At 53.6% G+C, this 27,717-nt stretch overlaps 12 protein-coding genes across 12 annotated transcripts; 6 read left to right on the top strand and 6 right to left on the bottom strand.

The window, feature by feature from the left end:
• Positions 1–325: 325 nt before the first annotated feature.
• On the bottom strand, positions 326–2,183 carry CC84DRAFT_1088476 (DUF155-domain-containing protein; the record flags this gene model as incomplete). Its single annotated transcript, XM_018174255.1, has 3 exons — positions 326–475; positions 562–806; positions 860–2,183. The coding sequence occupies 3 exons, from the start codon at positions 2,181–2,183 to the stop codon at positions 326–328; spliced, it is 1,719 nt and encodes a 572-aa protein (XP_018038114.1).
• Positions 2,184–2,569: 386 nt separating this feature from the next.
• On the bottom strand, positions 2,570–4,497 carry CC84DRAFT_714095 (regulator of G protein signaling superfamily). Its single transcript, XM_018187133.1, has 3 exons — positions 3,964–4,497; positions 3,218–3,911; positions 2,570–3,162 (listed from the first exon to the last, which is right to left on the bottom strand). Exons 1-3 carry the CDS (start codon positions 4,116–4,118, stop codon positions 2,926–2,928), a joined length of 1,086 nt encoding a protein of 361 aa, XP_018038113.1. The 5' UTR covers positions 4,119–4,497; the 3' UTR covers positions 2,570–2,925.
• A 470-nt stretch (positions 4,498–4,967) lies between these two features.
• Positions 4,968–5,753, top strand: CC84DRAFT_1216658 (uncharacterized protein; the record flags this gene model as incomplete). Its single annotated transcript, XM_018182827.1, has 2 exons — positions 4,968–5,436; positions 5,488–5,753. 2 exons carry the CDS (start codon positions 4,968–4,970, stop codon positions 5,751–5,753), a joined length of 735 nt encoding a protein of 244 aa, XP_018038112.1.
• A 1,595-nt stretch (positions 5,754–7,348) lies between these two features.
• On the bottom strand, positions 7,349–9,244 carry CC84DRAFT_1088307 (DUF500-domain-containing protein; the record flags this gene model as incomplete). Its single annotated transcript, XM_018174251.1, has 2 exons — positions 7,349–8,893; positions 8,981–9,244. The coding sequence occupies 2 exons, from the start codon at positions 9,242–9,244 to the stop codon at positions 7,349–7,351; spliced, it is 1,809 nt and encodes a 602-aa protein (XP_018038111.1).
• Positions 9,245–9,453: 209 nt separating this feature from the next.
• Positions 9,454–10,161, top strand: CC84DRAFT_708658 (uncharacterized protein). The gene has a single exon (XM_018187130.1). The coding sequence runs from the start codon at positions 9,614–9,616 to the stop codon at positions 9,977–9,979; it is 366 nt and encodes a 121-aa protein (XP_018038110.1). The 5' UTR covers positions 9,454–9,613; the 3' UTR covers positions 9,980–10,161.
• Positions 10,162–10,342: 181 nt separating this feature from the next.
• Positions 10,343–13,835, top strand: CC84DRAFT_1243490 (uncharacterized protein; the record flags this gene model as incomplete). Its single annotated transcript, XM_018184115.1, has 3 exons — positions 10,343–12,490; positions 12,639–13,140; positions 13,188–13,835. 3 exons carry the CDS (start codon positions 10,343–10,345, stop codon positions 13,604–13,606), a joined length of 3,069 nt encoding a protein of 1,022 aa, XP_018038109.1. The 3' UTR covers positions 13,607–13,835.
• On the bottom strand, positions 13,782–15,449 carry CC84DRAFT_1258774 (uncharacterized protein). Its single transcript, XM_018184856.1, has 2 exons — positions 14,779–15,449; positions 13,782–14,726 (listed from the first exon to the last, which is right to left on the bottom strand). Exons 1-2 carry the CDS (start codon positions 15,195–15,197, stop codon positions 14,012–14,014), a joined length of 1,134 nt encoding a protein of 377 aa, XP_018038108.1. The 5' UTR covers positions 15,198–15,449; the 3' UTR covers positions 13,782–14,011.
• A 781-nt stretch (positions 15,450–16,230) lies between these two features.
• On the top strand, positions 16,231–18,685 carry CC84DRAFT_708581 (uncharacterized protein). The gene has a single exon (XM_018187129.1). It carries the CDS (start codon positions 16,420–16,422, stop codon positions 18,472–18,474), a length of 2,055 nt encoding a protein of 684 aa, XP_018038107.1. The 5' UTR covers positions 16,231–16,419; the 3' UTR covers positions 18,475–18,685.
• Positions 18,686–20,191: 1,506 nt separating this feature from the next.
• CC84DRAFT_1175484 (uncharacterized protein) lies at positions 20,192–21,059 on the top strand (the record flags this gene model as incomplete). Its single annotated transcript, XM_018180160.1, has 2 exons — positions 20,192–20,370; positions 20,435–21,059. 2 exons carry the CDS (start codon positions 20,192–20,194, stop codon positions 21,057–21,059), a joined length of 804 nt encoding a protein of 267 aa, XP_018038106.1.
• A 2,194-nt stretch (positions 21,060–23,253) lies between these two features.
• Positions 23,254–25,156, bottom strand: CC84DRAFT_708517 (uncharacterized protein). The gene is made up of 4 exons (XM_018187128.1): positions 24,333–25,156; positions 24,060–24,285; positions 23,528–24,013; positions 23,254–23,426 (listed from the first exon to the last, which is right to left on the bottom strand). Exons 1-4 carry the CDS (start codon positions 24,908–24,910, stop codon positions 23,343–23,345), a joined length of 1,374 nt encoding a protein of 457 aa, XP_018038105.1. The 5' UTR covers positions 24,911–25,156; the 3' UTR covers positions 23,254–23,342.
• A 475-nt stretch (positions 25,157–25,631) lies between these two features.
• CC84DRAFT_1144506 (60S ribosomal protein L18ae) lies at positions 25,632–26,529 on the top strand (the record flags this gene model as incomplete). The annotated part of the gene is made up of 3 exons (XM_018176462.1): positions 25,632–25,844; positions 25,898–26,074; positions 26,128–26,529. 3 exons carry the CDS (start codon positions 25,632–25,634, stop codon positions 26,284–26,286), a joined length of 549 nt encoding a protein of 182 aa, XP_018038104.1. The 3' UTR covers positions 26,287–26,529.
• Positions 26,530–26,557: 28 nt separating this feature from the next.
• Positions 26,558–27,603, bottom strand: CC84DRAFT_1175481 (ClpP/crotonase; the record flags this gene model as incomplete). The annotated part of the gene is made up of 3 exons (XM_018180159.1): positions 26,558–26,711; positions 26,764–27,231; positions 27,296–27,603. 3 exons carry the CDS (start codon positions 27,601–27,603, stop codon positions 26,558–26,560), a joined length of 930 nt encoding a protein of 309 aa, XP_018038103.1.
• Between the last annotated feature and the right edge of the window lie 114 nt (positions 27,604–27,717).

The raw sequence follows: 27,717 nt of genomic DNA, 5'->3' as shown, positions 1-27,717 counted from the left end.
TTTCTCAAGTTCCTCGACTGGCATAGTACATACCTCTGTTGACATGACTGGATTCATTCGCATATATCACACGATGCTTGGAGTGACAGAATCAAAGATGCATATTGAGAAATGATGTAGCAAAGCAGCTGTTGCTGCGGAGGAACAGCCATGAGACTCAGCCTGGAACGAATAACGCAAAAGAGCCTAATGGAATTGCGAATCTTGGAGAGGCTACATTATCGACGTGCCTCCTTGCCTAACAATATGCATAACTATATACATTGCAGTTCCAAGTAACCATGAGCGCCATCGCTAAGCTGATTCAAAAAGGAGAAAAAGGAAACTAGGATCCAACAACCCCCTTGATACTTCTGACACCCCAAGCCACCGACCGTCCTAACAGCAGTGTAGGTCCCGCAATGGAGGCACGACGAAGGCTGCCCACGTCAACAGCCTTTCCTCTGCCTTGCAGAATAGCAAAGCGGAGGAGAACCTGGTTAGCAGTAGTCAGCGTATGTTGTTGCAAGGAATGTGATTTCCGGGGTAGCTTCCTGGGAAATCAGTGACTGGACGACTTACCTCCAAACACGTGACGCATATACTGATGACAATGAGGAAGATGATGATCCAGGTGATTCTCGTCATCTTCTTGTCAGAGATGGAGTCAGACAGGATCTCACCAAGATCGAGGAACACTCTGCAGCGCTCGTTGAGAACCTGAATACGCGGCTTGATCTCCAGGTACTCGCGCACGGCGTTATACAGCGGGTGCAGCGTGGGCTCCGAGTCCCAGAAGAAGTTGGGCGTGTCGAGCATGTTCGAAGCTATTAACCACCAATGAGCATACTATTTGTCAAAGATTGTAATGGGGACTTACAGAGATTGACGTCCACACGACTGGTAAACAGTTGTCCAATCATCTTGACCACATCGGTTCTCGCCATGCCTAGGTTTCCGGTCAAGGCGAGCCGCTTCGGGACGTACTGCGCTTGCAGCATCGTTCTCGCCATGCCTTCTTCGAACAAACTCAACTTCGTGCTCTGCGCAATGCCATGGCTCATGGCCAACTTGATCATGTGGTCTCCGCTCTTTAGGGTTATCATGTCGTTGTACACTCTCGGCCTGGGTATGTCAGGGTTGTACTCGAAGTGGAATTCCTCGGTCTCGAAATCCTCTTCGTTCAACGGTCTGGTGGCAAGCAAGATGTTGGTAGACGAAGTACTGAAGGTGAGATCGGCGAGAATGTCCTTTTCTTGCTTCTCGGTGAAGTTCCAGAAGACGACTACTCCGTAGGAGAAGACGAACATTTCCCCAAAGGACAGTGCATTCGGCGGGACGCGCGAGGGCATGCCGTCTAATATGTCACGCGATGGAGAGTACTCCTCGAAGTCGCGGCGTGGACTGTGCGCGGGGTCTTCATCGTCGCCATGTCGCACACTGAATTCTTCCGTGTCCTCGAAGTAGCTTTCGCTATGCTCCCTCCGCTCGTTCCTTTCAATCTCCTCGTCAAGCACTGTTTTTCCGCCAGGGCTCTTCAGCGCAGGACTGCTCCGCACGCGGTAGCCGTCGCTTCCCGGCAGCAGCGGGAGATGGTAGACGCAGTACAGGCAGTCGTCGTAGAGCTTCGTCCGCGCGTTGTGCTGCGTCTTCACGAACTCAGCCGTGCTCTTCATCTTGTATGCCTGCGCAGTGCAGTATGCCGTGACTCTCGAGAGCTTCTCTGCTCTGCGTGCCTTGGGCAATCTCTCTGCGTAGCTCTTGTCCTTGGGCCCGCCCTTGGTGGTGCGTCTCGCCAGATCCTCATCCGTAGGTGGGCCTTCCTCCTCGTCGTCAAAATCGCCCTTCTCGTCGTCGTCGTCCTCCTGCGTGTCGGGCAGCAACACCAGCTTCTCGCTCAATTTGCTCGTCCGCGAGGGCATATGCGCGGGGATCAGACGGCCGGTGAGCTTGGGGTCGAGCGGATGCCGACCGCTGGGGGTGCGCGTATGCATGAGGGGGCGATGGCCAGGGGGGCCGCGACGTTGGGCGGATGGGATATCGGAAGCGTACTGGAGGATGTTGTCGACCGAGATGAGCTTTGCGCCGGGTCGGAACTGGGCCGTGTCTTGTCTTTGCGTCACAGGTCGTCTGGGAGGCGTGTCGCGGGTGTCTGTCATCAACACCGTGGGGTTCCTCTTGCTCTTCGCCGTGGGCGCGCTCATGGGGCCTTGGAGCAGCTTGAAGGAATCCATGTCGTCGGCTGGCGTGCGGTACGCGCGAGCGCGGTGGGACTGGCACTAGTCGGGCCGCTAGAAAGCGCACGAGATTGCAAAATGGTTGCGGGTACTTTGGTGCTGAGGCATGCGCAGACGGCTTGCTCGGCCGCGTAGTAGTGCTGGCGTCGAAAAGCTTCATAGCTCGAGGTCCATCTGTGAACGTCATGGGCGCCCGGGCCACCCCGCAGACGCCATCACAGATGCACCAGCAACCAGCCATGCAAAACCCTGACTAGTATTGTCTTTTGAGTGCAACTGCTACTTCTTGTCACTGCGATTGTCCCTTGACTGTTCGTGGAACTTGTCTTTGCATCGGTCGGGTTGTATTGCCATGATCTACAGACTTGACAGAACACGCTGGATCGTGACCGCGGACCCAGGCCCCCAGAGAGAGTAGCCCATCGCGCGTCATTTGAGTTGCGCTGGAAAGCCTAAACACCGCGCCGAGATCGAATTCCCAAGACTTCAACGGCCCCCAGTCGCCTGACAAAAGAAACCTGTCAGACGTGACATTCTTCTGCGACCTCTCTCTTTGAGCATTCCATTGGTATCAAGAAAGAAAAAAAGAAACCCATTTCCCGCTATTACTGCAACTGTGGAATAACAAAGAACCAATGCGACAGAGAACACGGTGAACATCAAGGAAAGAAAGGGTAAGGGCAAAAACGCTTGAGAAGGAGCAGTAGGCTCACAGCCGCTTACCTGGAACAAAGATGAAGAGGCAACACACTGCCGTGTCGACGAGCACAAACAGCCCTAGCATGGTAGCTGATCGTGCGTTCAGCGTCTTCCTGACGAACGGCTCCCGTATCCGGTTGAAGTCCATCAGAGTATACTCGCTGTAACCAATCAAAGCCAATATGGGGTCAAGCATGTATTGGTGTGTGAAGATGAAGTAGAGGGCGACTGTGAAGGGAAGAATGACCTATGGTCGTTAGCACATTCGTTTCAGATGCCAAAACAAACAATTGTTCGCATACCCAGCACCTAGTCGCTCGTGACTTATTCAAGAAGATGAGGATGAACGCTGTCCATACGGCGCCGAAGAAGCTAATAAGGCCAATGATCAGGCGGATCATCATGCTTTGCGGGACGAGATTGCCCAGCCCTTTGCTCTGTAGGAAGCCGGGGAAAGCGTCCCGCTCCATGGCCTGGAAGACATAGTCCTTTGCCGCGTCGAACAATTCCGGGTCGCTTCGCTGGTCGGGCCCTTCAATGGCCTCCTGAACATCGTGCAGGATACTCTGTGGGATGATGATCTCTCGCTCCGAGCCAGGCAACAGGTACGTATATAGGATCTTCTCGGCAGACGCCCGCAGGTCTTCTCGTCTAGGTTGGTTGTCGCCAGATGAGTTCTGACCTGGCGATGAATCTTGCGGCGAGTCCGTGTGCAAGGTCATGAAACTCGGGCGGCCGGGCACCTCGCGACTCTGGTTGCTTCCTTGACTGTTCTGTGGCGAGTGTTGGCGGCTTCCGTGGTCTGACCGTAGGAAGGCAGAGAGACGCTGATCAGATACGTTGCCCTTCTCGCCAGAAGGGCCCTCTCCAGCATTGTCCAGGATGTATGACGACCTCTTGCTGTTCTTCTCCATATCCGGCGTATCCTCAATCACGGAGCGGTGGAGCCGGCGCACGTACAGGCGGCATAGCTGAAGATGTTGGGACACATCAAGCCTGGTACTCGGTTAGTGCAAGCTTCATGGAACGCGTACTGAGGGCAACCCACCAGAAATCCAGATAGTCTACCGATCGTTGCTGGTCGCGCATGTATATGTAGAAGGAGAAGAGATCGAGCGGGGCCACCGTCTTGCGACTCAACACCTCGAACAGGTTAGGAAACCGGTTGCGGTTGAGCTCCGCCGGCAGCGGTGAGTCCGACATAGCGGCGGGCGGTGTGTTCTCTCAGCGCGCAGTCGAGGTAGGCGATTTGTTCGAAGTTGCGTTGTCTTGGTGTGGCTGCGAGCGACGGAGTTGACAATGGGAAGCGCGTGCGATAGAGCTGCTATCCCCGAGAGGTGACGGCGTAGTAAACTAGAACGAGCGACAAGGAGTCGGTAGAAGTTGGGCGGTGGGCCCGACGCGCGGTGAAGACTGGAGTGTTCGACGGGATGCGGGCGGCGCAATTGGCGATGGACGATGAGGTGAAGGCGGGAAATTAGAGGTAAGGTCGAGATCAGGCTTGGCGCGGTAAGTGGAAACAAACGGCGGGCGGCTGAGGACAGCGCATTAGTGTCGCGCTCGCGCAAAGCAACCGGAGCTAGCAAGTTGCGCGCACAAGACGCGGTCGCAAAAGGTGCCTTGCAGTGGAGACGATCGACCGTTGCCCGGTGATGTCGTGCCACTGGAAACCTGAAACAGCAACCGGACAGTCTCGGGATCTGATCGCGCGCTGGACTCCGATCTTCACGTGCCCGACTGTTCACCTGCAACTCCACGCCGCAACTACATTGATGCATGTGTAGTCCGTCACATTGGTCTACATATATTGCCGACTCCGGGATGCCGAGTCACAGATGATGTTACCTGCCTATGCGAAAAGGCGAATGACTTTTTGCCAGGAGGCGCAGTGGGGAGATCTTAGCGCTGCGCTGCCAGGCAGCAAACATGGAGCAGCTCGCCCATCAACTCATATAAAACACAATGAACGTTTTTCGCCTGTGTGCAGCACGAGTTCCACCACCTGTTTTACGTTTACCTGCAGCTTCAGCTCATCTATTCAAATCGTTCGCCATGGCTTCAGCAAAGAAGGCCGAGCTGCCCCAAGGGTTCCTCGACGGACCAGCTCCAAACCTCATCAAGCACGTCGTCGACTTCAAGAAGGAGGGCATACCAGTATATGAAGGTCGATGGGCTGTCATTCTGGACGGCGTTCTATCAGAGGAGGAATGTGATTGGTTGACGAAGGCTGCAGAAGCGACCACCGCAGGCGAATGGGAGCGGGCAATGGTGAATGTTGGAAATGGTCAACAGAGGCTGTATGAGGACACCAGGAAGTGCGGGCGTATCATCTGGGATGACCGCGAGGTGGTTGCTAAAATATGGGCGAGGATACAGGATTCGGTTCCTGACATCCACCGGTTGCAAGACTGGGCCGACGTGACTGGTCTTGGGCCTGCAAAGCGCAAAGAAACCTGGAAAGTGACACGATTGAATGAGAGGATGCGATTCTTGAAATATGTGGGAGGGGAGTACTTCAAAGGTATGTATTATGTATTTTGTCTCTACTGATTAGCAACCACTGATCAAAAAGCCCACAATGATGGCTGCTACGAAACGCCTGACGGCACAGAGCGCTCGTACTTTACGCTCCACCTGTATCTCAACGACGCCGCAGACCAGCTCAAGGGCGGCGCAACCACATTCTACGATTATCGAATGGACAAGAAGATCGATGTTGACCCGAAGAGTGGGCGCATCCTCATTTTCCAGCATCGCAACCTTCTTCATTCGGGCGATGATGTAAAGAGCGGAATCAAGTATACTATGAGGACCGATATCATGTATACCAAGGAGTAAGCGGTCGAAGTGACGAGTAGACGGGATGGGCGCATGGCGCGGCGCAGAATCGAACGAAGAGCAGGCATTTAGGTCAATGAGCGATTTGATGAAATATTAGCAGTATCCTTGTTCTTCCATGGTCAGCTGTCAGACATACCTGAGAAAAGAAAATTGGAACGGCCTGCCTCGCCTGAGTAATCAGAATCGAATGATACCCTCGCTCTTTCGCCAAAGGCTACTGAAGTCCAGATACGCTGCGTATTGTACTACAGTGTCGCGCCGCAGCGCACACAATCTTCGCACCGACTCCCATAGAGACACCAAGACACTACGCCAGGCGCAGCGCTTGGGCCCTGAGCTTTCTGATGCCGAATGCAGACGTGAGTCACGCCAGGCCCTTACGGGCAGTCGTGCTAGCACTCGCGAACGAGGTGCTGGCAGAAGAAGTGAAGATTACTCCGAATTTCTCATTTGCTAGAGATGACAGCGCGAGGCGAGCTCGGTGTCCGTGTGTGAGCAAAGAAACGCAGCGTTGGAGAGGCAGACCGTTGAGGGGAAAAAGTGAGCAAGGTGGGGAGCTGTGACTTTTTGTAGCTCTGGTCGGGCGCTAGGCGGTCAACAGTGGAGCTCGTCCTGACTAATCCCCACGTGACTGGCGAACATCAGAAGCTTGAAGGCTGGGTAGGCACCTTACTTGGGGTAATTGATTGTGTTGCTTTCCAATATACCGCCCTTGCATATAGCACCGTTGCGGCGGCAATCGAACTTCCGCCATAGCACCACACAGAGAGAACCGCGGTGTATATAGCACATCTAGAACCTGCATGACTGGGTATACATGCGTCCTCCCTTCCATTGCTAGATGGTTCAGTTTCTAGCGCCAAATTCTCCGAGCTTCCGCAAGCATACGTACGCTGAGCGTGAGTCTGCAATCGGCTTTACAGATAAAATTTACATCCAAAAGCAGCCAATGATCAGACAAACTATCACTGCTGACTTAGATTTCCGTGAGTGACCAGGAACAAGAATTCATCAACGTTGTGGTGAATTCAATCGAAGCTTTCTTTGTCCACGGCAGGTAGACGGCCCCGTTGCTCCGCGCTGCCCCCAGGTTTAATTTTTTGCGTTATGAGCTAGAAACGTGGCAATGCATAGTGTACCAGATGGTGTCAACGCCGACGTGGAAAGTGTACCGGTGCTTGGTCTAGCCTCTGCAATCACTCACGTAACCATTTTCTAGTGAACCAGACATTAGCTCGATAATATTCAGCCTGTTTTGCTGCACTCGGATACTAAACAATAGTTCTACTTTTGCTACAGCAACAGATCAGCGTTACGTCGCGGTGAGATATACATAAGATCGTAAATCGTCCTTCCAAACCTTTGACGGTATCTCAAGCAGTACCAGTGATATCAAACCAGAGAAGCGCCGACCAAATAACAACAAACCGTACGGTCTGAGCCGAACGCTAGGCGAAGATCTGCACGTCGGCTCGCGAATGCGGAATGTAGATGCACGCTGACGAAAAGCAGACAGGCGGCGAAAAGGGATATGAACGTGCGGAGCAAAATTAAAATCAAGGTACACCAAAATGTGCAAACAGGAACCAAATCTAATGGAAACCTCCAGGGATAGCCTTGTTTGGTGACTCTGGGAGTGAATGGAAGTCGTCTTTTTCTTCCTTCTGCTCTTTGGGCTCGTATGAAACTTGCGGGTAATGCTCCTTATTGACGTGCTCAAGTCGCTCGAAATCGTCGATCGAGGAAGCAGAAGAGCCGTCCTTAAGCGAGGGGGTGGCAGGTGGGCTGTGGCCCGTCACAGGCGAAGGGGCCGTCGAGGCGTCGCGTGCCAATTCATCGTTTGACGTGGTGGATTGAAACGAGCTTCGATTACGGAATGGGTTCCTGGGTGGCAGTTTTGGTGCCATGGGCTTAGCGACTTGAACGATGCGAGCGCGGGTGATGGTTTGCGGTGCTGCGGCTTGGTGTATTTCCTCAATAATAGGCTCCTCTTCGTCCGAGGCTTCATCATCCAGGTCAACATCGTCGAACACTGGAGGTTCTCGTGCAGTATTTTCGGCGGAAGGGATAATAGGGGTTTCATCCGTTTCTTCGCTCTTGCGAACCAATGAATTTTCAGTTTCTTTTGTTGGGGTATCTTCAATAACTTTTGATTCGGGAATGTCCGCTAACGTAGGACTGGGTGTGTGATTCTGTCGTGGAGGCAGAGGCGGTGGTACTTGTATCGGCGCAGGCGCATCCGTGTCAGTTTGTGTGCTCATATCCACCATCTTCGAAGGCGTCCGTGGTTCCAGGACACTGCTGATAGTGCTGGTCCTCCAAGAGGACCTTCTGCTGACGCTTCGGCCATCGATGCTTGAGCGATCGAAGCTTCGTCTGAACGTTGAGTATATTGGGCTAGTCGGAGATGGGTTAAACTCGAATTGCTCGCTGGTGGGCCGCTTGTGGGTGCCCGCTTCCTTGATCTCGAAACCCGCATCCTGTAGTGCTAATACTCCGTAAGGGTCGGGATCTTCTTTATCAGGAATGCCGAAGGTCTTGTCTGTGGAAGCTTCGATCTCATAGTCAGCCGGAGGTGGCTCACTCGGAATCATCGACTCGTCAAAGTCCGAGTCTCCCTGTGCAGCTTTGATAGTCTCGTGCAGCCTCTTGATCTCATAAGGCGGATGCCGACTCTTGCCTCTTAAGATGTCACCAACACCGATCCGCTCTCCGTAGAATCGCTCATTTTCATCTGTGCGTTCGATAATAATAGTCCCATCGACTTGCACGCCGGCGTATAGGCCCCTCGATTTCATGTATGTAAAAACCGGAGCCTGGCGTTTGTGGACTTCTGTCTCAAGAATCCCACCTATCCCGACGGGACCAGCGACAGCGCTGACTTCTCCGCCAAGAGTACATCGAATCTTGGTGAAAGCGTCAAGTGCTTGCTGCGTGTTGATAACAACGACGCAGTCGTAGATATCAATCCCGGCCAAGAAACCCAAGCCGGCGGTATGCAGCATGATGCCTGAGGGCGGTGACCAAGTTCCATCCTCTGTCCGGCCGATTAGAATGCCGCTTCCACCGGCGCCGGAGAACCAGAGACCGGTTCGCATGGTCGTGAAAATGGCAAGGCCTTTTGCATTCTTGATTACCTAAAAGATCTGTTAGTCATACGCTTTGATGTAACATGTCTCGCATGCGACTCGCAGTCGGTCACAACGCAGGCAGCGTGAACATACCTCGGTCGGAATTTTCTTGAGCACTTTCTGTTTTGTTCTGGGGCCCTCTGCGATAGGCCGTTCCTCTTCCTGGTAGAAGCCATCTTTGCAGAAACTCTTCAAAATGCGCGCAGCCTTGTCGCTCTCCTTGTCGAGGGTTGTGGGCCAGAAAGCTTCGGAACCCAGCTTGTTGCTAAGACGGTTGACGGGCGGGCCTAGCTTGTCGACCAGGCCGTACAGCTTGTCGAAGCCGGCCTTGCTGCTGGTCTTTGTCTTCGCCCACATGATGAAAGTCGCGCGGGAAGACCCAGGCACAGGGCGGTTGCGGAGATTATCAACAAGCAGATAAAGGGCTGAACATTAGGGTTGGGGCGGACATTGATTTGGATGGGTCGCACGGCAGCGAGGCAGCGGAAATGCAGTCTACGACATGACGGGGCGGGCACGGAAAGTATTAGACAAGGCTTCGGTAGGTGGCGGGAGCCCGTGGACGTCGTACGTCAAGTGCTCGGTCAGCCATCAGCAGGCTAAGCTTGCTAGCATGCCGTCGACGACCGCAAGCGGCGTTCGGGTACCTTACAAGCACGCGTGGCAAATCCCTGCTCGTCGCTCTCGTCAAGGCAACTGGGGCGCAGCCTGCCGCAACGACGCTGCATGCGCGCAGGAACCCCGAACGCATGCGATGTTGCCCGGCCGAGCCTTGATTCGGTGCCGACCCGATTGGCATGGCCAGCGGGGACAGAAGCCAAAAGCCCCGCGCCAGCCCCCAGCCCAGGAGAGGTACGCGGGCGAAAAGCAAGCATCATATATTGGAGAGGCGCGGAGAAGAATGATAACGGGCCGCTCTGGGGCAGCGTGTCATGCCATGACATGTGCAAAAGCAGATGCTGGGGCGCCAAACTCACCTACACCGACCGGGCCTTGGATCTACACCAACAGTGTTCAGATGGCCGCTTGCATGCCTCGTCCACACTGTGGCAGGGCCCCGTGCGCGCGTCAGGCCCCACGGCGCTCCGGTGACTGTCCAGCAGAGGTGCATATGTGCAACGCGAACGAGGGTTGTGGAGATTGTAGAAAGCATGCAGCACGCGAGAGTCGAGGCGACTACGGCAAAAACATGCCTGGATACACCCGACGTTTGCCCGAAGTCGAGTTTCGCGCCTCGCGCACGCGCCAAGACGTGCGTCAAGCTCCAAGTTCACGAGCACCGCGCGCTGCAGCTACAAGATTGCACTCTCGCTTCTCAAGCGCGCTCGCGCAACTGTGATGGACTGCCAATCGCCCTGACCCGACCTCGACTCTGTTAGTGCAAGCGCGCAACAGCCTGACGATTCTTGTGCGTGCCCGGAAGCAGAAGCAAAGCTCCATCCGAGTCGTCGCATCATGTTTCGCGTCCCCGATTCTTCGTCGCCGCCCTCGACGCCCGGCCGCCATGGCTATAGTGTAAACGTACCGTCAACAACCCCCGCGGGGCCGCCGCCAGGTCGATCATTCATCTCCTCTACCCCGGCCGATCCACCTCCAGCGAAAGACCTCTTTGGCACGAGGCCAAATTTCGTACCTGGTCGCTCCGAGTCCGGGCAGTCGCTGTTCGGAAGCTCTCCGCCCAAGCATGCCGTCCTCGAGGGCCTTGGATCAGGCCGCTTCAAGACATCGGCTGAAGGAAGGCCAGCATCGCAGCGTGGGCGCGCAGCGAGCTCTGGCTTCGGCCTCTTTCCGAACAGCCAGCAGCCGGACCAAGATGCAATGGACGATGACGACGCAGAAGGCGAAGAGGACGAAGACATGGATGGTGCAAACGAGCATCGCATGTTAATGAGGAATAGCTTCTCTCAGTCATTTGCATCACAGTCCAGCATGGACGAGTACAACGATGGCCAACGACTTGTCCAGAGCGGCGCGAAGCAACAAATGTACGACCTGACTAGCCTTGCTAAAGGTCTCACATCCAAGGCCGATGCCGGAACCTTGACCGAGTCAGATGATATCGTATTAGAGACGGAGCGGCTGTTGGCGCGATTACAAGATCATGCATCGGAAGACCATGGGTCCAAGAGTGATATACTAGAAGATACTGCACAAAAGTTGCTGGCGCTGTGGCAAACCTCATCGGCGAAGAAGCTGTCCCAAGCAGCAACATTGGCAAAACTACTTTTCGCCATACACCATCCACCTCATCTCATTGAAGAGACGCGCACATCTTCAGCGCTCCGAGCGCTCACCCAGCATGGTTCGGGAGTCTCTATACCCATACCCAAATTGCTCCTTGACTGGCTCAATACTGAACGGCCCGTCGATGACGACACCGAGATCAACGAGGTTTTGGCCCAATCAGGCGGATACTCCGGGCACGTATACTTCTGGGACATGGTGCTGGTCACAGCTCTGCGCGGTCAATTTACAACTACTCTGGAACTGCTTAATGGAGCCAATTTTGCGGTCGCACATACGTCACAAGAAGACGAAGGTACATCTGGGTACAAAGGCTCCAAACTGGATTATGCTACGCATGCTACACAAGAAGCTGTCAATCTAGTTCGCCGATGTCCAGCGTTGAACAATGACTGGAACGTGAAGGGCCACGACTGGAACATCTTCAGGCAGCTGGCACGTCAGGCAAAACGCAACCTCGAGGATCTTGCCGAAGGGGAAAGCCAGAACCGATTTTCATTGTCGCAATCCTTTGGAGGCTCCCACTTTGGCCTCTCTCAGTCCCGCGCAAACTTTAGCCTTAGTACCCATGGTCGAAAGGTGGAGTGCAAAGTGCCCTGGTCGGTATACGACCGACTCCTCAAATTCTACAACGTCTTGATCGGAGATGAGGAGTCAATCCTGCTTTGGTCGCAAACATGGATTGAGGCGGCGTTCTTACTTACGGTCTGGTGGAACGGCGAGGAGGACGAACTTGCCCAAGGACGCCTTGCGGCTAGCCGTCGTTCTCTTGGCCCAACACTTCGCTCGCAGACTACGGATGCTAGAGCATACTCAGGACGTCTCGCATCTGCCCTGCAGGCCGTCTTCGATGGCGGTGACGATGCGTTTACGCTCGCGACTAACAATCCGTTCGAGGTTGGTATTGCAAGCATAGTCGATGACAATGTTGATGCAGCGTTGCATATACTGCGCAGCCTCTCACTCGTAGCTGCGTCCGCGGTTGCCGAAGTAGCTAGTGCGGGTGGGTGGTTGAAGCGCTCAGACGGTATCTTTGATCACTTAGATCAGAGTGATTTGATGATCCTGAGCTACAACCAACCGATTCAGACTGGCTTATCGAAGGATAACCTGCTGGTCACATATGTCAACCAACTTTCACCCAAAGCCCAGCTGAAGAGTCACGATGGAAGTACATCGCGACCTGGATGGGAAGTGGGGATTGAAATCCTAGGCAGGCTGGATGACACATTGCTGGGAAACCAACAAATACAGAAAATCCTCGATGAGCTTCCTCTCACTTCGGTGGAGCAGGTTGACAAGGTCACTCAACTCTGCCACAGCATGGGCTTGTCTGACCAGGCACTTGGTATCGCTCGGGTAAGTTCAATCCCCACCCACAAGCACCGAGGATTCAAGCCTGGATGCATATATTAATTTTCAAGATGACATGCAAACGAATTGCAGACTACTCACATGTTCCGCTCTTCCTGTGAACTCTCAGTTGCGAGGCTAATAATGTGAACAGAAATTCGCCGAATACCTACAAGCCAATACCAAGAATTACGGTGATGCAATCTTATACTACGCCCGTGCACATGCAGGATCCAAGATTCAAGAAGTACTGCGAGCGCTTGTCGCGCATTGCCTAGTCAAATCTATCGCCTACCCACCTTTAGTCGAGCTGGACAACTCCCTCAAGAAGCTTATCACGTCACCGAAAAAAAGCCTCACCGAACTTGCTAGCCTAGATTCTGAAGCTGCTGAGCTCCTGTCGAACTACCTGAGTGGCTATGCCACCATACGCAAGTTCTACGACCTACGAGACGAGGAAGTGCTGCTCAAGGAGGGTGAGAAACCAACTCATCGGCCTATGGCGCGAAAGCGGACAGCAGCCAATGCACTTGCTGTTATAATTTCGAGCGCAGCGTCAAGTATCCGAGGAGGGCTCTATGACCAGGAAGTCGAGACTGTGGTACAAGTTGATGTGCTACTACCTCTACTCGGGGAGGCTCTTGTCTTCGTCAACCGTATGTATTATCCTAAGATATCCCTACAGTTCCTAACGATAGTATAGAGCCGAGACGCACGCTCACGCTCCGCCACCTATACGAACTCCTCGCCGCCGTTGAAGACTTCTCAACCGCTCCTAGCATGATTCGCGCACAATGCGAAGAAGCACTCTCTACTACGCTCCTTGCTGCCCATGAACACAATTCCCGCTCTTCATTGCAAAAATCAACATCCAACCTGACGACGGCCTCTTCACAGTACTCCTTAATTGGTAGTATGGATCTTGGATCAGTGGAAGGCGTGAGCACCGAGAGCTCGACTGTGCTGGTTCAAGGTGGAGGTGTCGATGATGTAAAGAGGGGATGGGATTGGCGAAAAGGCTTCCCTCGGGGAGCGAAGGGCGAGGATGTGATCAGGGTACTGCGGCTAGGCATCGCGAAGGAGCTGGGTCGGGCTTTTGCTGAGGGCGAACTGCAGCCATGACCGATACGCCAAGCAGAGTAAGGGAAACAGAACCGGCATTGTAATGATACCATTGTAGCGAACCACGGACATGTGTTTGGTCAGGAAATGCAGCTTTGGCGAATTGACTTAGCTTGGATTGACTTTACTTGCAATGAGGAGTCTCTTGCTGGACTCGTCGTTGGAGTCAAAACGTGAATCATTATTTACCACCTTGCACAACAGAAAATTTACAACAGGCTCAATGGGCATGGTTAGACAATAGAAATTAACAGCTATGTAAGATCGTTTGGGACCAGTTCCCTTGTGTTGACAAAAGAGATGAACACCACGCTAAAGAACATACAAATAAGCTGAAACGCCCTGACACAATACCGAATGCACTCTGCTCTTACAAGCGCCGTTTATACACATGTTGAAGCGCGGTTACATGGGCGTATGCCAATTTTTGTACAGACACGAGCACATTGTGGTCTCAACCTCTGCCTCAAGGCTGACAGACTCGCCATGCTGCCCACTCGAAGTAGTTTTGTAGCAGCTGGGCACGTTGTTACCGCCTGCTGCGGTTTGCTCGACCTTTACAGCGTACGGCCACGTGGTGTAGGTTGTACTAGCATCCGGGTCTTGGTCGCTCGGATACTCCTTCGCCATCTTCGTGTACATGACACCCTGCAGATTTCCTACGAAGTCGCACTCTACAGCTGCGTTATCGGACGTCAGGTTCGTGCTTGGGCTGACCGTCTTGGTTTGATCGATCTGGAAGCGGAAGCGTTCATTATCCTTGCCTTCATCTAGAAGTTCCAGGTCGGCGTTCTTGAAAGATATGCTGAAGGGGTTGTCGGTGGACGAGATTTTGTAGGCGTCTTTCGAGCCGGAAATGATCCAGTTGAAAATTGCCTGAGACTTGGACACCGATGTGTAGTAGTCGGTATAGGGCGCGCATGTCCAAGTCAATGGGTTGGACGTGCAGTTCGTTTGGACTGTGTCAAGGAAGGTTACGAGGCTGTATGTACCGAGAGGGAAGTTAGAAGGCTGGGCGCTTGAACTCGCACTTGACGTTGAGGTGGAAGTCGGAGAGGCGGGAGTGTCTGCAGAGCCGGAATCGGAGTTTGAGCTGGTGGTGGGTGTGCTGGAAGAGGAGCTTTGATCTGTTAGCTGAAGAACTGTGTTGCACAATGAGCAATATCGCGTACCTTTCAGACTTCTTCTTTAATCCCACACCCAGACCGACACCCAATGCGATGATTAACAAGAGGATGACCGCGAGTATGGTCAGTAACCTCTTCCAACCCCCTCTCTTCGCGATTTGCTTGTGGTTCCGCAGCGCTGCAAACTTTTCGTTCTCGCTCCATACATTATAGCTATACCCGCTTGAGTGCGCACTCGCACCCCGATCCTCTGGTACATCGGCCAGTATAGCACTCAACCCGCTCTTCCGTATCGAATCACGATGCGCTTCACGTGTCTTCGAAGTGTGAGAATCGGAGGCTCCATTTTCGAGGATGACGGTGAGACGGTGGCCGGCCGAGGTGGAGATGCGTTTAGGCTGATCCTGGTGTTGCTCGAAGCCGACCTGGTTGAGGTAATGCTTTTTGGGGCTCCAGATACCCATCGCAGCGAGAGAACTGGCAGATGCTGGGTCGAAGGCGGCTCAAGGCAGGCCCGTTTGTGTTATCGCGCGTGCCACAGGGTCCTGTTCCAGCTCCTTTGCATGCTCAGCACGGATGCTTTGCTTTTCTCGTACTGCTCTACAAGCGATACTTCAACGGCCCATAACCTTTGATCCTCGCTCAACAATAGCCCTTCGCTGGACGGTCGAATCGAGAGCTGAGGTGATGACGAGCAAGAAGAGAAACGAGGGACAACGGATGACAAGCCCATTGCTAGCTCCCTGAGCAGCACTGGGGACGGCGCACGTGGAGACCTGGCTCCTCCCGTGGACGGCATGGCGCAAATGCTATGACCTGCATCTTTCCCTGATGTGCTTAGCAGACGGCAGCCGAGGGCCTATCGAAACCCAAAATCAGGTGGTGGCGTCAAAATTGGCATAGCGTTGCTGCGAGGCACTGAATCTGGGTGTTGATCTAGACTTGCGCCATGCTTTTTAAAGGTCAAAGCCGCAAAGAGCTCAGCTCACTAGCGAAGGGGCGTCGAACACGACTTCTAGTGGTTGTTCTGAGAGCATCGACCTTGCCGAGGTGCAACGCGATCTCTGGGTCGCACCCTGGTGACTATACACAACCTCATGTCATTCCCAAATATACCATCAAGCTTCGCCGGCGTTGAGAGGCCGTCGCCTGGCGAGGGGCGCAGCATAATGTCCACGAATCGGTGGATTTGCAGGGATGACAGCCGCGACCCGCTTGCGCTTGTTGGTTGTGGGACCCCTTTGCCCATTGCCCATTGCCAAGGCTGTCCTTTGAACCTCACTTTTCTGTCCACGCGAAGTTGGTGAGAAGGAAACATAGGCTACGATCCATCGAATGCCACTCGTTGCGGGAGGAAAGCTACCCAATAGCAAACGGACGCGCGCTATGAGTCCAGGCGCGTACACATCACGCTTCGCGTCACTGGTTCTTCCTCTTCACGCGACTGATTGCAAACGCTTCAACAAACAGCAGCAGCGACCAACCCTCTTTCCTAAATGTCGTAGCTTCGCCACCTTCTGACCTTTGTCGGACCCTTTTTGTAATCTGCAGACGGCCGTATGACAACTCTTCTTTCTACTACAGAAGCTTCAAGATATTGCGCCAACTCTTCCCTCGCGACTTCATCGGCTGGCCCGTGCTGACAGTTGGAGCTGCGTACCACACACCACAACTCAGTTGCCCAACATGCCTACTGTCACTGTACCGCTCAAGCCCGGCTCCGATGGAGACTACACACACAAGCCCCCCGACAATTCGATCTGGACTATTATCGATCCACCCACATTATATTTAGAGCGCGTCGGATCGCAATGGATGGAAGACCGAAACGAAGCAAAGCCCGGCATCAAATATGTTCTTGAAAGGCTGCCTGTAGGCTACACGCTCTACCAACGCCCGCGCGCCAATGGCACTGTCAAGGACAAATACCTCTTCGGCCATCCCAATCACAAGTACTTCGACTCTCCAAACAGGTTCTACCCGCACTTCAAACATCTTATGGAGAATGGTGGTAATTCCATAGGATGTCCATGCACCATCTGCGATCCTCGCAGCGGCGTTTTGCCTGGCAAACCTCCTTCGACAAGCGGCCATTTCAGCACGAGAAATTCTTCCACGAGTGGATCAAGCTTGAGAAGAGTTAGCATTGCGACCGCTTCCAAGGAAACCACCACCTCTCAAGCAGTGCAGGAGAATGGTGTTGGGGCATCAACTAAAGCGTCATTGGGCCGCCCCAAAGTGACTCTTATGGGCATGGACGCTACTCGTGTTGATGAAGAGGGGACGCCGGACATTTATCGCAATCTTATCGACAGGCTAAAACATCACGGCAAGCTGGACGAATCTATCAAAGAACCGCTCAGTCTCGACTGGCGCGCTGAGCAAGAAGTCATCCCAGATCTGATGAAGAAGGTGCAACGCGACCCACAATGGATCCCTCGCGTTGGCGACATACTTCTATACGTTCGTAATGTCCCCGAAGGCTTTCAAATTGTACAGGACCCTCGGACAGACGAGTATTCACTCTACGACCCACGAAGCAATGACTTCGGAGAAAGGGCTGTGTGGGAAGCAGGCCTGGTCGGCCAAGCGCCTGCAGTCCATGGGCCTGCGAATGATGAACAGCAATGGTACGTCAGTCAGACTGGTGTACGCATGGAGCCCGTACCTAATCCCAACGACACCAACAAGTCTATGTCGAAACGCTATACATATGTTCCAGTAGAGCACACGCGACCCTTCTGTTTGTGGGAAGATTACATTGGTTACGTCCCACGAGATAAACGGCATCCAACCATCCAAAATACGTTCACAGTTTCCGCTACGATGTCTTTGATGGGCAAGTATCGCTTCCATGGTATATGGCCAACTGCGTACATCCATTGCCATGCCATATACGTCGGGTCCGAATTGATTGCAGTCGGTGACACTGTCCGTCTCGCGCCTAAAGCTGGAATTGATGAAAAAGTCATCACAGACGTTTTGGTGGTGAAGACGATTCGCCTCCGACTCTCTAATCTTGATAACGCATCTGCAAATGACTACGACGAAGGGCGGCCCTACAATTCAGAGATATGGATCTATGGCTCCGGATTCACTACCACAGCTTCACGATCAAGCAGAGACTGGCTCAGTGAAAGCAATACAGAGATTCCAAAGTCGGCGTCTGGCTACGGAGCCTGGTTTCCTTTGCACCCGCCGAGCAAGGAACTTGCAGTGCCGTTCTCTAGGATGATTGGACGTCTGTATGAGCGCGACGCCCTTGAGTCGTGGCTTTCTGATCCGGATCTAGATAGTGGTCGAGACGGTGTTCTTGACGCACGGCACTTTGCTTCAAAAAATGACAAGCGGATCGTTTCTAATGTGGGTACTACTTGGTTCTGGGCCGACAATCGTGCGGATGCCCTGGACCTACACACGATCAATGGCATCGATGTCGGAAAGAACGACATTCAGCGCGATCCCAGGGACTGGCGTAAGAGCATCAAGAGAATGGAGGCCGGCGCTACTTTCTCAGACCGGAGACTAGCGCCTCAAGTGCGCAGTCCCCGGGGACTTTTGGCGCCTGGTACAAGGATCGAAGACTCAAAAAAAAATACATTGAGCAGCTCGGCGATGACTTGCAGCAAGCGACGAGTCCTCGAGGTCAGCGACGATGATGAAGAAAAGATCCGACGGCAAACTCGAATCGTCACTGATATCCCTTATAAAAGATCGAAGATTAAGGTCGTAGTCGACTAGGCTAACAATCCAGTGGATCTATGAGTGGAACGTCGTCATCTTCAAAATTCTCATGTGCGCGTCATGGCCGCAGAACGCGCGCCGGTCAAGGTAATGCGCATCACGACATACTGTCGAATATGACTCCTTTCCAGGTTACCAACGTCCAGCTGCGAGTGGAGATACTCGTGCCTACAACCGCGTAGTGCGTTATTATGATATGGATACCGAAATCATACCTGTCCCAACAAAATCTTATTTAACAGGCATGTCTATGGCAGAATGTGTGTTTTCTGTTATGCATATGCAAAGGTTGTTGGCAACTTGATCAGGACGAGGAGTGGTTTCGAGATACCACAAGCTCGATAAAAGTCCGGCGGAATGGGCCGGCAGCTGTACCATAGGAAAGGATAAAATCGTGCAATGGCTTTTAAGTCTGTGCCCTAGAATTCGTACTCACCTGGACAAAGCATAACTTGATCATGCACCGAGGGCCATTCCAGGGCACGTGTGGTCTCAAATGACTTTGCAATCCACGGCGTAAAGCGCACTACATGGGCTTGACGGGATGTAAGAACACAGATATTCAAATATACTTCACCCAAATGTCCCTCTGATTGGCACCTCACAACTCCGTGATCAAAAACCAGCAGGCGCACGACCTTACCCAATTCGGCCGAACAAACGCACGTGATAGCGCGCTTGCCAGGTGGATGGTAGGTACGAATGCTGTGGAGCATCGCTGCCTTAACGGCGACCCACCAGCACACCCACCCTCGCATCTCAGCCTTGATCGGCGTTGCATAACCCTTGGCACGCCTCACAACCCCTTGTGCTGACAAGTCGTCCCAGCGGGGAAACGGGTTGAGGCGTTTTGGCCTTCTCCCAAAGCGCCTCATTGTGAATTTGCCCCTCAGGGGTTCGGAGAACGGCTTTAATTTAGACGGACGGCAATCATCGTCTGAGCCGGCGACCGCGGCAGCGGCTCGACGGCCAGCGGCGAAAATTCGTCGCTGTGTTGGGCATCAGATGCCCGTTGCGCCGGAATTGTTCTTGAATTCTTCTACGGCGGCTGGGTCATAGCTTTGACGGCGGATCGAAGGATGGAACCGAACCAGCCAGGGGTTCAGCGCCGTCGGGAGTCAGTATCGACTTTCATCCACTCTCCTTACTCTGACACCCTCAGTGACGGAGCTTCTGATGGTATTCAGCGCCTGCGGTCGCCTGCAATTGCATCCCAGCTCACGTTCGAAGCGACGCAGGAGCAACCCACTGCACTTCCTTTGTCCAGGCCTCCGCCCCAAAGGCGTCACCTATCATAGTTTACCCGAGGCTGTGTCACAGCCCCTTGCGCTTTGTGCTCTAAGACAAGGGCCGGGGCCGCTCGTACTGACTCTCTGGTTCCGCTCCGGGATTAGTACTCATGTGATAGCGCGTTGGCGCGTTTTGCTAGTCGACGCGTTCAATCTCGCGTCGACATTCACCTATCCCCGTCGCTGGGCAGATAGTGGCTCCTCCGCCGCAGGCCGCCTATATAATTGCAGCCGCGTACGCCCCCATTTGCCTGTTATCGCCTTTTGCCTGCCTTCCAAGTTGCTGCCTGAGGACTTCCCCATCGGCTTGCGTATCCCCGAACGACTCTATACTTGCTGCCTAGGTGCTAAAACTATAATACCCATCGACCTTCATCCCCTGTAGCACCACTTCCATCAAACCCATCAATCACTCATCAATCACAATGTTTTCATCAAGGCCAAGGCGTCAAGAAGGGAGCTTCTCGAAACACCGAGCAAGCAAGTCGAAGTCGCACAAGCGGAATGCTTCGTTCGTGGATTCGCCCCGAAAGGTCGAGAAGCTCGCACAGCAGGCCGCAGTCCCATCTCCACAATCGAATCAGACATCACCAACAATCGGAAGGTAAGTCGATCAGTGTTTCGTATCAGTGCTTGCAGGAGTCGATCACTAACGTTGGCTTTATCAGTGCTATCATCACTCTCTCTGTCGGACACGAGCAACGACTCTTTGCAGCTCACGAAGACGTTCTTTGCCACTCGCCATACTTTCAGTCCGCTTGTCGAGATCAGTTCTTCTCTAGCAGCAACAAGCGTATCGACTTACCCGACGAAGATCCCGAAGTCTTCTCCTCGATTCTCGAGTACCTTTACAAAGGCGACTACTATCCACGACTGGAATACGATACCAAGAGGAAGAGCTGGAGCCTAGAAGATGGCGGCAATACCGGCGCCAATGAAGCCGCTATCCACACTGCCGTCGGACCGATCCTAAAGGACACCGTCATCTACTGCCAGGCCGAGAAGTACGGATTGCAGGAGTTGAAGAAACTCGCCCTTCGAAAGCAGGGACTTCAGTCAGGCATACAGTGCTCTACTATTCTTACGTCGGCCCGGTTCGCGTATGCCAATACTCCTGACAGCGACTCGAAGCTACGAGCACACTACCTTGCACTGATCATCCGTGCACGACACACCTTCAAGCGTAGCGGAACCATGCAGAATGAGATGGAGAACGGCGGCAAACTGTTCTTCGATCTTTTCGTTGCAATGGTCAATCACATGGACGACCTCGCGCAGAAGTCGCCTCGCTAAGTTTGTTCGCCTCACTAGGCAACGATGCATCACACGTCGCCGTCTTCCATCTCCGGCTTTTGCAATCCTCTCTACTCTTATTTGTCGCTTTTCATCACGGACACGATCTTGTGTGTCGCGTGCGCAACTCTTCTCACCCCTTTCTCTGACTCACAGCCTGGCACGCTCGGTTCATCCCGATCCCCGACTACCCCTGCCTGGTTATACCACGCAACATCAGCACGCACCACCAACATACTAATTCACCAACGGAACTTTTCGCGTCGGCGTCGCCGTCGTTCTGTCTTCGCTTCTTGTAACATACTATTTCCTCGGTCGGCTACGCGGCTACGGTGCAACAATCACCGAGGCCTTCCATCCCCTTTCCATCAGTTTTTCCATCTCCTTTCGCAAGGCGTTCAGGTTTGCGAGAAGCGATACCATTCAGGCACTCATTTGCCGACTCGTTGTACCAGTATACTTTCCGTCTTTGAGCTCTCGGTCTTGTTTTGCGCTTCGTCATCACGGCCTTTATCTTTCGGGCATTGAAATTGTAGAAGGCCTTGTTTCTCACGGTTTCCTCTGTCGCGGTCTGGGAGAACACATCTCCAGACTGGACCAAAATACGTGGCGATGCTACGGCAGCCTGGTCGGCTGTACTTCTCTTTACCTCTTCCCTTACATCTAATGATCTCAACGCCCCAATGTCTTTGGATTTCCTTTCTGCGGGACAGATGGCACCAAATTGTACTACATAGAAGGAGCGGTGGGATGCTTGTCGACTTGATTGCTGATGCGCTTGGTCATTCAGGAGTTCGGACTAGCTGGTCAACGCATAGCATACTATGCAATTTCAGCACTATGAATCGAATCTTGCTTCACGATAATGTCCCTGGCTCAATGTTCCGTGATGCCCATCGTGGTGGAGACAGTAGCATTTCGCCTCACTCACAGGGGCCTTGGCCGAGCTATTGGGTGGACACTGGCACGGACATTCTTGGCCGAGCTAACAATTTCACGACGGCATCTATTCAGTGTCCCTATCATTTCCCATGTTCGCACGTGCAGCTTGTTCATGAAACTGAACTTCTAAGATACGAACTAAAGATAGGTCGACGTGTCGGGTAACCCATGCTCACTCAAACCCTTCAAAGCGAAGCGGCGCTACGGTCGACAAGCACCACAGCTGTACCGCAAAAAGCAAATGGTAGAAAAACGTCGTACCAAGGGGCCATCTGAGCCGCCTGGGAGGAAAGCGGCAGCTGTGTTGCGGTCGCTGAGCCGAATCCGATCGGGACAATGCCTATGAGTGGACAGGAGGTAGACTTCGGTCCGTCGAAACCTTCGTCGAGAGCTCCGGCAGTAGTTCGGACTTGCAGCGGGCATACTATCCACCAATAAGGTGGTCAGAAGCTACGAATAGAAGACTTGAAGTAATGCCACGGAGCACCTTTCCAGGGTTGCCTTGCGTGGGTTAGGTGACATCTGCGCACAGCGAGGCGTCGCTATTGGCAAGCACGCTATTTACCGGAATGCATGCGGTTTGCAGGGATGCGCCGGAGGAAACCGCTGGGTTGGGATGAGTGACGCAGCGGGACAAAGGAGGACGAACGAGGCGCCACTTCTAGCAGTCATATCGCTGTCGCACGAAAGCCGCCCACTGGTTTCGGATCGACAAAGTGAGTCACAGTATACGTGGAGACGTGCGACGACTTCATCAATGTCTCACAGTGGAAGCGAGCGGCCGCCCATCTGAGGAAGAAGCGATCTTCAGTGCGAGACGTGCACAAAAGCAAAAAACCGCGACCGACAGGTACAGGAGCAGGGGATGTCATGCACACGCGGGTCGTCTCACTCCGGTGTCTTCAAGCAGCAATCCGAGAGATTGTTGAGGAGGGGTTGTCTCACCAAGCATTGGTTGAAGGGATGGCCGACGCGTCTAGGCGCGCTGACGCGAACACGACCCGATATCACATGAGCTGGTCGGTGCACACGGGATGTAGTGCGACGCAGCCTTGTGCACAGCGTGAAGTATGTGCCAGAGCTAACAAAGAAGGATCCTCCTGAAGATGTAACTGGGTACATTGTGTCACTACGTGGCCGTTCAATCCGGATGTGACTTGGCATGTTTCGCTGCCTTAACGCTCGCTCACGGATAATATAGTCGCGCCGAACATGTAGCTTCTTACAGGAACTCAATGTAGATGGATGGCACCAATGCAGCCGAACCTGCCTGACATAGACCGCGGAACATACCCGGACAATGGCGGGGCGCAGTAGTGAAACGTAGGCACCTGTTAGGTATCACACCCCGGTTCCGGGAAATGCGCCCTTCTTGTTCAGCACCACCATTGCATGTTCGCGCGATATGTAGCCTTTCATGAGCCCCTGCAGCTGGTCAACGATGTTCTGCGATGCAGGCAAATAGGAGTGCGCGCGACGATCGCCAATTGTGAGACGGCACTCGCAAACCGCCACATACAACGCACCTTGTAAATCATGTTGGCTAGCAGACACTCGACCTCCTCGTCGTCTACAGTTTGTCCACCTCCGGATCCCATCCTTAGTGCTGTAGCGAAGTGTGCTAGCGGAATCCTGGTCCTCCTCATTCTATCTTTCTCTGTCTGCCCCTCTTTGAGATCCTCGTATCCTGCCGCGAGAAACACCTTGCGCAGAAGATTGCGTAATGCGATATCGCGACTTCGCTCCAATGTCAGGAAGACACGTCGCCGCACGAATTCGGGTTCGCCTTCCGCGAACGCCTTATCAAAGCCTGCAAGGTCACCCCTCTTGATGGAGCTAACGAGGTCACCGAATAGATTCTGGAGGTGCGGAAATTCTTGAAGAATCTGAGCAGACGGAATCTCGCTCTTTGTGATGAGCCGACAAGGGATCAGGTATGTCAGGATGAGCTCTCGGTTCTTGGTGCTTCCCTTGTAACAATATGCCCACGAATTAAACAACGCGGTTTCTGCCTAATGCCGGTTAGTGATTGGGGGTATGGCTGCGAAAATAGCAAACCTTGTTGTAATCCTCCTGTAGGAAGGCTATGACGCCGCAATAGTACATGTAGGTGACCCGATGTGCCTTCGGGTATAGGTTCCACGGAGGCATGTCTGCTTGAGCTTCGATTGATTTGATCAAATTCTTGCACAGGGTGATCGTTTTCAGCTTGAAATATGTCTTGAACTGCAGGTTCGCTATGCAGTACACAGCCCATTTGCGCGATTCGCTCAGGTTGGGATTTCTGGAAGCGTCAGAGTGGTCTTCAAGGCAGCGGACTGTAGCCCCCACCTATCGCTCATGCACAATGCAAAGATGCGGCTGAAGACTCGTGCAGCTTCTTCAAGTTTCTGGTTCTTTGGTGTTGTGGCCACTATATCATCTGAAAGTCCTGCACTGAAGGTGACTGGCTTTGCCTTGGCCAGTTGTGCATCCGCCTTGATAGCGAACCTTCTGAGATCATTCGCGACAAAGTAAAGCGTGAAGATGATCCAATGTGGCAGCGTTCCGTTGCCGATGTACTTCTGGAAAGTTTGCACCAAGTCCTTCCATGTCTCGTAGACTTCAACCGCATGTCGCTCTGAAAGCCTGCCTTGATTCTGTGCCTGGTCTGCTTTGATGATCTTGTCCGAAGCCCGCCAAAAGCCCACAAACACGTCGATCCAGCCCTGCGCTTCCGAGCGTTCTATTCCACTCAATCCGTATGTGATGGCGTGTTTGACGGTGTGCTCGACCCTGGCTTCGTTCGTGGAGCGCCAGAAGTCGTACAGGCGATCGACGGGTGTAGGCTTGAGGCAGCTTGCGAGCTCTAAGGCATCATGCTTATAATAAGCTTGCTGAAAGCCGGCGAGTGCGGCCTCTGTGGACATGCTGGGTAGCGGCGAGGACAGTCGAAAGCACTACGTTCTGCGATGGTGGAGCGGCACGTTGACCCGCGAATAGGTGGTCAGCAATCAGAAGTCGCGCATCCTGCACATTCGAGCGCGAGACCCTTCAGTACTTCCACAGTCGCGCTGGAGGGGACTTAGCGGGCAGTTGCGTCGGTGCTTGTGGCAGGTCCCGCCGACGGGGCGCTAGCGGCAAACCCGGTTAGCTCGCACACTTCGGCTCGACGCACAATTTTGGCACCTCGCAATTGCCAACCCGACTTCCACGACAACACCGGTACTAACCACCACAACACAGCATCAAGGTGCGTTGCCTTCTCTGTCATCCATAACAGCTGCGATTGCTAACAGAACTCCAGATGGGTAAGCAGTCCTTTTCCCCACCGCCCGGTCCCAGCAATTGCAGTCTGTTCCGCTTGGAGATGCGCGTGCCTACACTCAACGTCGCGACCGCCGCCGATTGCAACCATCCTGCTCAGCTTCCTACTGGGAGTACACGAGAAATGCTACACTGGAAGAGGGAGACCATGCTGCGCTGCTGGCGAGCGGGGTGACGCTGCGGCAGCGAACATGCGCACAAGCGAGAACGGACGCCAAAATCCAGTGCCTGACAGCCCTTGACCACACAATCCAACGAGATGCACAGCCAACCGCACCCGTCTAGGACCGCCCAGACTGCAATTGCTGGACCACGATCTGTGACATGTATGGGCACTCGCTGACAGCCATAGGTCGCCTTCAGGAATACCAGATCATCGGGCGTCACCTGCCCAGCGAGGCCAACCCAACCCCGAAGCTTTACCGCATGCGCATCTTTGCGCCCAACGAGGTTGTCGCCAAGTCGCGATTCTGGTACTTCCTTGGCAAGCTTCGCAAGATCAAGAAGGCCAACGGTGAGATTGTGTCTGTGAACCAGGTGTGTATAGCCATCGTCCGTATTGTGACCTTGAGCACCGCTAACCGTCACAGATCCACGAGAAGCGCCCCCAGAAGGTCAAGAACTTCGGTATCTGGATCCGTTACGACTCGCGCTCCGGCACCCACAACATGTACAAGGAGTACCGTGAGATGTCCCGGACGGATGCCGTCGATGCCCTCTACCAGGACATGGCTGCGCGTCACCGATCCCGCTTCCGGTCGATTCACGTACGTTCACCCTTGTTCCACCATTCAATGCACGCGACTGACCGAATATTTAGATCCTCAAGGTCGTCGAGGTCGAGAAGACCGCTGACATCCGCCGCCCGTACATCAAACAGCTCCTCGTCAAGAACCTCAAGTTCCCTCTCCCCCACCGCGTCAACAAGTCGGCCAGCAAGAAGATCTTCTCCGCTACCAGGCCTTCAACTTTCTTCTAAGCGTCTTCTTTCCTGGAGTGGGGTCTGGCTGGCAGGGGTGATATGGCTTTCTCGGGCTTTCATGCATGGCTTCAAAAATGAAGTACACTAGGAACGAATCAAAATCCCTGATACCAACTATCTCGCCTCTTGTATGTGAAGGACACAGGGAAGATGCCGGGATGAGGGTCGGGCGGGAATGAGTTATGAAGTCACATACACGGTATATGTGGACGATATTGGAATACAAAAGCTTCAAGACCAAGTTCGATCTTATTATGCCACTCTAACATCACAGCCTCGCCTTTGCCCCTTCAACTTTCGGCCTCCGCACCACGTCAATGGGGTTCCACCACGGGTACGCTGCGACATGTGTGTTGTCCATCGTCCCGGTAAACTCCGCAGGCCGCTTTTGCAGGAAACTCTGCACGCCCTCTTTGTTGTCACTGCACTCTGTTAGCTCCTCGCCGTCCTTCACTAACGCAAAGCCACACTTACGCAGACGTGAACAACTCGTAGAGGATTCTCGAATCCAGCAAATGCTGTCCCTCTGCACTTCCCGTATCTCTAAACATCAACTCCTTCATCAAATAAGTAGACACCACGCTTGTATTCTTCACCACCTCGTTCGCCACTTCAATCGCTTTGGGAAACACGTCCTCCGGCCTATCCACCGTATACGCAAACAGGCCCGACCAAATCGGGTCGCTCGCGGGATACGTAGACCCTGTCGTAACCGCCGCCATTGCGCGCGAGTGCCCGATGAGCCGGGGCAAGAAGAAAGAGCTGCACGCCTCCATGACGAGGCCCCGGCGCGCAAAGACGAAGCCAATTTTGGCGGCTTTGGGCGCGATGCGGATGTTCATGGGCAAGGTCATGGTGATGCCGACGCCCACCGCGCTACCGTTCAGGGCGCCGATGGTGGGTTTGCGGCAGTTGTGGATGGCGAGGGTTACACGTCCACCACTGTTACACATATTAGCTACATCCTCGTCTGTGTACGGGTTTCTTCGTTCATGGTAACACCTACCCATCCCTATGCTCATTAACCGGTTCCTGGCCGCCGACAAATCCAACATCCAGATCTGCGCCCGCGCAGAAAATCTTCCCTGTTGCAGTGAAGACAATGCATTTTACCCTATCGTCGATGTCGAACATTGCGTATGCTTCCTCAAGCTCGAGCATCATGATGCCGGTGAAGGCATTGTGGTTCTTTGGTCGCCAGAGCGTGAGGATGATGATGCTCGGGTCTTCTGCGTAGTGCTCCGTCTTGATCTCCTTCCAGGAGATGTCATTGTAGCTTTTGGGCAGGGCTGGGGCGGTGCGTGGTTGTGGCATTGTAGAACGACAGACAAGGGCCAGAAGGTGAAGGGGAGGAGTGTATGTTAGTCCAGCGCGATCGAGGAACTTTGTCAAGCCAACGAGATGTCTATCAGGGTGCTGCGACAAGTA

This window comes from Paraphaeosphaeria sporulosa (genome assembly GCF_001642045.1).
Source record: "Paraphaeosphaeria sporulosa strain AP3s5-JAC2a unplaced genomic scaffold CC84scaffold_4, whole genome shotgun sequence".
NCBI classification, from domain to species: Eukaryota; Fungi; Ascomycota; class Dothideomycetes; order Pleosporales; family Didymosphaeriaceae; genus Paraphaeosphaeria; species Paraphaeosphaeria sporulosa.
Note: the sequence above shows the minus strand (reverse complement) of the source record. Positions and strands in the feature narration are given on the sequence as shown.